The sequence below is a fragment of the Amblyomma mixtum genome, chromosome 2, assembly GCF_055824585.1.
Source record: "Amblyomma mixtum isolate Tamu chromosome 2, ASM5582458v1, whole genome shotgun sequence".
Classification (NCBI taxonomy): domain Eukaryota; kingdom Metazoa; phylum Arthropoda; class Arachnida; order Ixodida; family Ixodidae; genus Amblyomma; species Amblyomma mixtum.
In genome coordinates, this window is record NC_143013.1 from 79,879,119 (window position 1) to 79,887,494 (window position 8,376).

General features: G+C 43.6%; 1 protein-coding gene across 2 annotated transcripts in view; it reads left to right on the plus strand.

The window, feature by feature from the left end:
- Nucleotides 1-7,619, plus strand: part of LOC149359859 (1-acyl-sn-glycerol-3-phosphate acyltransferase delta-like) — a 33,285-nt gene extending 25,666 nt beyond the window's left edge. For both annotated transcript variants that reach the window (XM_089571968.1, XM_089571970.1), the window contains exons 6-8: nt 1,688-1,875; nt 2,528-2,726; nt 3,878-7,619. In XM_089571968.1, the coding sequence (XP_089428094.1) occupies nt 1,688-1,875; nt 2,528-2,726; nt 3,878-4,038 (548 nt within the window). In that variant the 3' untranslated portion in view covers nt 4,039-7,619. The remainder of the gene's footprint in view (nt 1-1,687; nt 1,876-2,527; nt 2,727-3,877) is intronic.
- Nucleotides 7,620-8,376: the final 757 nt, after the last annotated feature.

Sequence of the window (8,376 nt, forward strand, 5' to 3'; positions counted from 1 at the left end):
TCTCTTGGTAGCTGCTTTTTGAAGTTTTTAGCTGCGTTGCTTGGTGTTGTGGATTGGAGAGTGTACCACAAGAGTTCTCCTGCTGACTGTGCCATCTACGTGTCCAGAATTGCCATCCTTACGCGGCATCAAACTTCCTGGATTCTTGAATCTGTTTGGCAAAAAAAAAAAAAAATCTTGACGATTATTCTTTCTCATTATGTTCAACCTGTGAAGCAGTTGCATGTTTTGCATCATCCTGGTGTCCGTAGCACCTCAGCAACCCCTTTTTCTCCTCATCTGGCCTCCTCCTCTTTCATTTTTGCGGCCACCTTAGGGGTCCATAGTCCAGTGATGTTTTAGCCGGGAGTGTGCCCATTGCACCCCAGGAACCATTTTTTTTTTTGCCTGCTCGGATTCCCCCCCCCCCCGTTCTCTTCCTCCGTCCTCTAATGCAACTGCTGCCTCTTTGGAGCGCGTTAACTCTCTCCACACCCTCCTCCTTTTACCTTTCTTCCTCACCCTTTCACAGGCAACACCAGTACTGCCAAAGCCAAGGAACGGGTGCTTCACAGCTGCTGTGTTGAGCAACCTATATGACTGGTGCATTGCCATTGCTGCGTGTACGAGGGGGTACCCAAAAGAAACCGGACTTATTTTTGTTTGAACTTATTTGTTCACATTTTAAGAACAGACCTTCAATCTCCTTGAAAGTATTCCCCACTTGCAATGATACGCTTGTCGAATCTTTCATTCCATTTTTCAAAACATTGTTTAAATTCATCTTTTGTGATGCTTGACAGTGCCTCCGTCGTTTTTTTCTTCACCTCAGCAACATCAGCGAAATGCTTTCCATTCACCTATTTTTTCATTCTAGGAAACAAAGAAAGTAGCACGGGTCAAGGTCGGGAGAGTATGAGGGTTGAGGAATAGGGGTTATGCCATTTTTGGTCCAAAATTGTCGTAGAGAGAGGGCTGTGTGAGCAGGGGCATTGCCATGACGGAAAAACCAGTCACCCGACCGCCACAAATCTGGCCGCTTCCACCGCACACTGTTGCCCAATGTTTTCAAGACATCCAAGTGGAAAGCCTGGCTAACTGTCTGACCCTGCGGAACAAATTCTCAATGGACGACTCCTCTCACGTCGAAAAAACAAATCAGCATTGTATTGAGGTTTGGTTTCACCTGACGACCTTTCTTGAGGCGAGGTGAATTTGAAGTTTTCTATTGGCATGATTGTTGCTTTGATTCAGGATTCGATTCAGGAACACTTGAGTTGTCCCCATAGCATCGTCCTTGTACGTCTTTTTTAATATTTCAAGAGTTTCCATTCAACTTTTTCCGAGCAAAAATTAGAATTTCACCGGCGCACGCTGTTCACGAAAATCAGCCATTGCAAAAACGACATTCACACAAAACAGCCGTCACTCTAAAACTCTGCCTAAACTAGTCTGACCTCCTTCAACGACGGCACTCGGCTTACTGACTCTGGAATGTTCGTTCTATGCGCTCCTAGTGGCAAAACGCGGTACCACAGAAGCTTTGCCGACCAAAAAATTTAGTCCGGTTTCTTTTGGGTACCCCCTCGTATACTATTGTGCAGCACGCATTTTTTGGATAGGGCATAGGAACCCAGGATTTTGACAGTTGCACAGAAACCTGACCTCAGGCTACAGTTGTAGACTTTCTTTTTTATCATTCCTGCAGGTTGCTCGGCCATTTATGACGTGCAGCTCGGTTTCAAGAATTCACCCAACGCCCCAACAATCAAAAACGTCCTCAATGGCCGGCCGTTTTTGGGTGATCTTTATTTCCGAAGAGTACCCCTCGACAATGTTCCAATCGACTCCGACGAAGAATGCACCAAGTTCCTCTACGACCTTTATGTTGAAAAGGTAGGTCAGCTGCAACTCCTGTTTACAGGTAACATAATGCGTATTTTTTTAGATGCGCTTGTCATCTGAGAATACACGAGTAATCGGGATAGGTGGGCATATGCACTAGAAGGCAAAAAGCTTTCGAGAGTGCAGGTTAGCAGTAAGAGGGCGTGGAATTTCGTTTAGAACTCAAGCGCCCCTAATAGGGTATATTATGAAGGCCCAGAACTTACTACTACAACTACACTCTTGCATGTGTGGCTTCACAGGACACATAGTCGTCGATATTCGCTGTGGGTTTACTGAAGGACAAAATTTGGAGCTGGCTTTTGGTCATTTCGGACAAGTAATGACCCAAGCTCTCACTTACAGTTGCCACTTTGGCCAGTCAACATTCGCTTGATAGGTTTTGTAGAACTATCCATGATGTCATAGGACAGTTTGTTGCGAGGACATCATTTGGTCAAAACCCAGTTTCACTTTCTGTTTCCTGTTTTTTGCTCTTTTTAAATGCTTCTACTTGGTATTTTGGGAAATTTTTTTTGGGTACTGGAGCGAGGAGGCTCTAGGGAATGTGATGCGGTTATGAACTCAGAATGATCCAAAATAGCCTTGAGTTGGCTTCTAAGGGAGGGTGTTGTCTTGCTCTTGACACCTCTGTGTGACGCAGGACAAGGAGATGGATGACTACCTCAAAACCGGCAAGTTCCCTGGCACCTCGAGGGAACTGCCCGTGCGGATCTGGCCACTCATGGTTCTGTGCGTCTGGAGTGTGATCGTCGCAGTGCCCTGCCTCTATGCCTTCTATGCAGTCCTCACCAGTGGCAGCACATTCACTGTCGTTGCTTTCTCCACATTCTTCGCCCTGTGTGAGTTGCCTCGTCACTCCAACCTTTCCTCTCATTGTACTTCTTCCCACTTCAACTTCTGAGGCATTTGATATTGATTTCTATCCGCCACGGTGGCTCAGGGGCTGTGGCATTCGGCTCTGAGCCCAAGGACATGGGATTTAATCCCAGTCGTGGCGTGCGCATATCTGTGGAGGCCAGATGCAAAAACTCAAGTCTGCTGCGTGATGTCATTGCATGCTAAAGCATTCATTCCAGGTGGTCGAAATTAATATCGGGCCCTGGACTACTATGTCTATTACAGCCAGTGTGCAACTTTGGGATGTTAAACTCAACCCAAGCCGACCGACATTCAGCTGCCGCGGTGGCTCAGTGGTTATGGTGCTCGGCTGCTGGCCCAAAAGACGCGGGTTCGATCCCGGCCGCGGCGGCTAGAATTTCTTTGGAGGAGAAATTCTAGAGGCCCATGTACTGTGCGATGTCAGTGCACGTTAAAGAACCCCAGGTGGTCGAAATTTCCAGAGCCCTCCACTACAGCGTCTCTCATAGCCTTAGTCGCTTTGGGACGTTAAACCCCATAAAACCATAAACCATAAAACCATAAATTTTTCAAATGAAAAGCTCTGCGCACCTAAAACAGAATGATGTGTTGGGATAAGTACTGTACGCTCGGAAACATATTTTCATTGTCAGTGAAACGACGCAACTTTGTGGTCGCCACTGCTGACCGCTGCTCTTACACGATCGTCGTTCACGGTACTTCACGGTATTGCGGTACTTCATGCACTGCTTTGATGCATTAAAAAAAAAATGAGATCATTTCTGAAGTAGTGTGCCTCTGCAGTAATAGAATACTGTACCCAGTCTGTCCGGGACCACGCAGCGAGCATTCAGTGACATGCTCGAGGCGACGAATTGAGCGCACATCGGTAGTGACATGAGCATTACTCATTGAGAAGCTAGTTCAGGGTTCAGTCGTTGCAAAGACTGATTCCCAGAAATGCTTGCTCAATATCGGCGCATTTCTGAGCGCTTCCGGAGGCAGTCTTTGTGGGGATCGAAGTCTGACGCCACATTTCATTTTTAGTGTTTTCAAATGATGCAAAACGTGTTTCCACCATACTTGCTTGCACCAGAGTCATTGTTCCGCTGCCTTGGTCTCGTTTTCGCAGTGTTCTCCGTTCTTCACTGGATGGTTGGCTTGTCGGAAATAAAGAAGAGCTCCAAATATGGGACCACAGATCGTGCTTCCTCACACAGTGATGGCGACAAGCCACGCGAAAATGGCGATGCCGCCACGAGAAAGGAGCCTGTCATCAGAAGTTCATCCTGAGGTGACTTTTCATCAAAGACTCTCTCTCTCTCTCGTGAAACATGTGTCACCCATGTACCGTGTACACACACACCGCAGTGACCTGCTGCAGTGCGGACGACTCTCCTCTGTGCCACTGTTCTGTTCCCCCGGTTTCAATGCCTTTTCCTCGGTCCTTTTGCGTTGAGCACATTCTGTGAGAGTTTCACTGATACCAGAGCTGTCAAGTGCAACTTAGGTTGCGCAATGCTGCATATTTTAGCGACTTGTAATACCGCATTCTTTCCTCAAGGCATCCCATGATCCCATGCATGCTGTGTTTGTAACATCAGTGTGCATTTAGGGGGAATAGCACCATTTGTTTTCTGGTGCTAGTAGGGCCTAGCGGTTCTTACCATCTGGAACAGTTGCATGGAGAGATTATTGTTTAAGGCTAGCTGCGACTAATTTCTGCGTGTTTCTGTAGCAGGCACCAGCTCCCCCCCCCCTTTTTTCCCAGTAGTCTCACATGATTACAAGTTGCACTGTCCGCAAAAATCAGCTAACCTTCCCTGAGCTAAATTGCGTAGGAGCATGTGTGCATGGCCACTCTTATTGTGAATACTAATTCAAGGGCTACTCCCTGTTTGTTATTCACTTTACTTCTAGTGAACTTCTTTCTTGCTAGTTTGAAAGTTGGACTTCTCTGTGCTGAACTTGAGTGTTTGTATGTTTGTTGGAACTTGTCTGTCTTTTTTTTTCTCATTTGTTTTGCCACCTAAGTGCACGCATTATCTTCCTTATCCTTTGTTTTTTTCCCATGTTGTGTAGCACATTCTTTTTGTCAGCTACTATGCTGTATTAATAATGAAGAGATTTCAGTGACCTTTCCTGGATTGCCTATTAGCTGTGATATGCCGGTTGTTTGTTCAGAGTAATTCTTTTATCCTTAGAATAATTCATTGCCTTACACAGAACCGCTGGTTTATTAATAGCATTACTGAATGCATTTTTTTCTTCTTCACGTGGTGTGAGCAAAGAAACTGATGCATGCAAGCCTGTGCTTGAAAGATCACACGTTTTGCATGCTGCTGCAAGTGTTGTGGTTTTAGTGTTGTGTGTAAAAATGAAAGAACTAGGCTGTCCAGTGTAAAGCTTGCATTTTACTGCTAGATGCTCATGTGTGTTAATACCTAACTTAAGTAATCCTTTTGCCTGAGACGGTGTCTGCTCTGATTTCACTGGATTTTCTTAGTTTACGCTTACTTCACTTTGTTGTTTTGTATGAAAATTACCCATGTCGTCTAGCTTGGGCAGATAGCCTCATTTCTGCCATTGACTGCATTGAGACATCTAATGTCATTGATGTACTTTTGAGCAAACAAGTTATATGCCGATTAGAAGTATTCGGTCACATGTACACTGTGCATGCGTACATATGCTTACGCTGTGGACTGTCTCTATGGTCATCAGTCATTGCGCTAGTACAAAGGAAAAATATATCACCTTGTATTTTTTCACTTATGTAACCAAGTGGTGCGATGAATCGTTTTGTAGATGAGCTGTGATGCTGCTGCCAAATTCAAAGCAAAAAATCATTGTAGCCGGAGGGGGGGGGGGGGGGGGGGGGTCGATGTAGGTGGATAGCTTGAAGTTTCTACCTGGTCAAAATTAAGCAGCTTCATGCAAATTAGTTAAGGGGGGATGAGGGTCTTGAAAACTTTTTTTTTATTTGTTAACTTATCTTTCTGAAACTTAGCACCTGGGTGTATCATTGAATGCTGATTTTGAATATGCATTTAGATTTCAAATATCTCACTTGGAAGAAAATATATGGCAAAATAAAATATCCTAATTGGGTCATTTCTTACGGGCCTTTTTAGTAATTTATCAGTTAAATAAACATTTTTAAAGAATAAGCAGACATTTGCAAAGGCCCAAAGCTCATCCTAAAGCTAACAGAATGTCTACAAACTAATTTTGTTGATCATAAATAAACAACAAAGTTGGAAAGAAAAAATGACGTGGCAGTAATTAGCCCACACTTTGCCTAATTGCTCATATATCATGTTTAAAGGAAAAAAGAAAGCTTTAGCATGTGCTTTGGGCCTTTGCAAATGTCTACTTATTCTTAAAAAATCATTCTTTAACTGATAGATTACTATAAAGGCCCATAAGAAATTGCCTAATTTGAATGTTATTTTGCGATAAATTTTCTTCCAGGTGAGATATTTGAAATCTAAATGCATATTTGAAATCAGCATTCTATGATACACCTGCGTGCCAAGTTTCAACAAGTTATGTCGAAAAATAAAAAACAAGTTTTCAAGACCCTCATCCCCCCTTAAGTTGTTGGAACTGCGTGGTTGATACGAAGTTGGAATTGTTCAACCAGTCTTGAACTGCTGAAATCTTTCAGATGCAGATCTGTTGCGCTTTGAAGTTCATTTGAGTTAGGCATTCTTGGCAAACACTTGGGGTTTTTGCATGTTTGACGCACTGTAGTCTGTTAGGATTGATTTAATAGCTGAAGTCATGACAGTAGAAGCAGCTAGTGCTTCAAGTATGATTTTAGATAGATCTTTCAGTGGTGTTCTTTTCGAAAGATTCACGTTGTATAGAATATATGCATATTTTACGTTTATTTGACGCTACAGGTCTCTATATTTAATTCCCCTCAGTAGCTTTATCTGTTCATTCTTGATAAGAGCACTTGCATGGGAAATACGGAAAGTGCATGTAGGATGTATAAGTTTAAGGGTGCACACATTTTTCAGACTTGCACGTTTGTAGTTGTTAAAAACAACCGTCTTTTGTGCAACTGAAAATGCTACTTTCTAGTTTCACACGTGTGACTAAATTGGGCAGTCGTGTCATTTCATTATAATAAGTGCAATAATACCCAACTGCAAATGCTTCTTATGTGTAATCCTGTACTGCTTTGTTTGAGGACAACTGGCCCAGTGTAATATATTGCTTCTGTTCCAATTCCATCCCATTTTTGTATTTCACGCCATTCATCACTGGCAAATGCGACATCATGTATTGCTAGTACTGGGCTTGAGCCTGCAGTAGTGAAGAGCTAATGCCAAGCATTGTGCTTCTTCACGATTCATGAAGGCAGGAAATTAAACGGAATGGTATTGGTTTCAGAATCGTTATTACCCTGATCTCGTTGGTAAATACAGAGTTGGTGTGTCCTCATGAATGTCGTATGTCCTGTCTAGTAAAAGGGTACAAGGTGAGGAGAAGCATGCATTATCCTTTTTCTTGATGGTTCATGAATTGGGAATCAGTTCTCCCATGCTATGTATTTTGCAGTTCCTTCTAAAGCCAAAAAGCTCTTTGCACTGCTTAGCCTTTAAGTCCACTATATTGCAACTGCATTTTTATGTGCACAGCTTAAAAGCTGTTCACACTTGCATAGTTTGAGGTTGAGCTTTTGGCTTTTCACTTGTATTAAAGAAAGATTACTGGGGCAAGGCCGTGTATTTCGTGTTCTGCTCACTCTGATTCTAATGTTCAGGTGCGCGTTTCTGTTTCTTGTCTGGTGCAAAAGAATGACTGTATTGGCGTTGTTCAGCGTGGAGTTTGAATAATATATGCTTAACTTATCACACACATTTCTGACTCTGTTTTTCTTTTGGCGAGCTAAATTTGAAGTATTACTTGTTACAATGCAATTTTACTTATTTCAGAGTTTTTTTGTCAGTATGTTACAAAATGAGTTCTGTTTACCCTTTTTGAAGCCTATTGATTCTGATGTGTGAAGTCATTCATGAGTAATGAGATATAATTGGTTTTAATGGATAAAATAGGATGGGTACTGCGCAGTCTTGATTCCATATAGTGACTGCTGATTCAACAAGGCGCAAATTTTTTCCCTCAGTTCTGGCAAAAAATTCACTGAGACATTCAATTCCATTATGTGTTGCCATAAAACGGATATATCGAACTGCCGAGCGTCAATCTCTGGCCGGTTAGATGGCAGGCGACAGGCTTTGCCTCACTACACGGGTGGACGGTGGTGGAGTGGCAAGCGTTCGCGCCATGGTTCACGGTTTACCTCGCTTTGCCAACATAGCGGCAAGAAAAGCTGGCAGTCGGCACCTATCCACACCTCTTGCACCCGATGATGGTGCCCCGGAACCAGCGACACGACACGCTCGGTTGTAGGTTTCCAGCAGCCATTAACTGCTCACGTTGATTATGGAGGTGGTGAAAACGGCGATACCTTTCGTCCTGGCTTTCAATTTTTTACGCCACATTGCTGTAATATAAGGAAGCCACCCTAGCTGGTGTTCTGTCTGCCGCCGTCGCCGCGTGCTGCGGTGTTGTGCGGCGAAGCCATCTTAACTAACGCTTTCCGCTTAGTTTTTT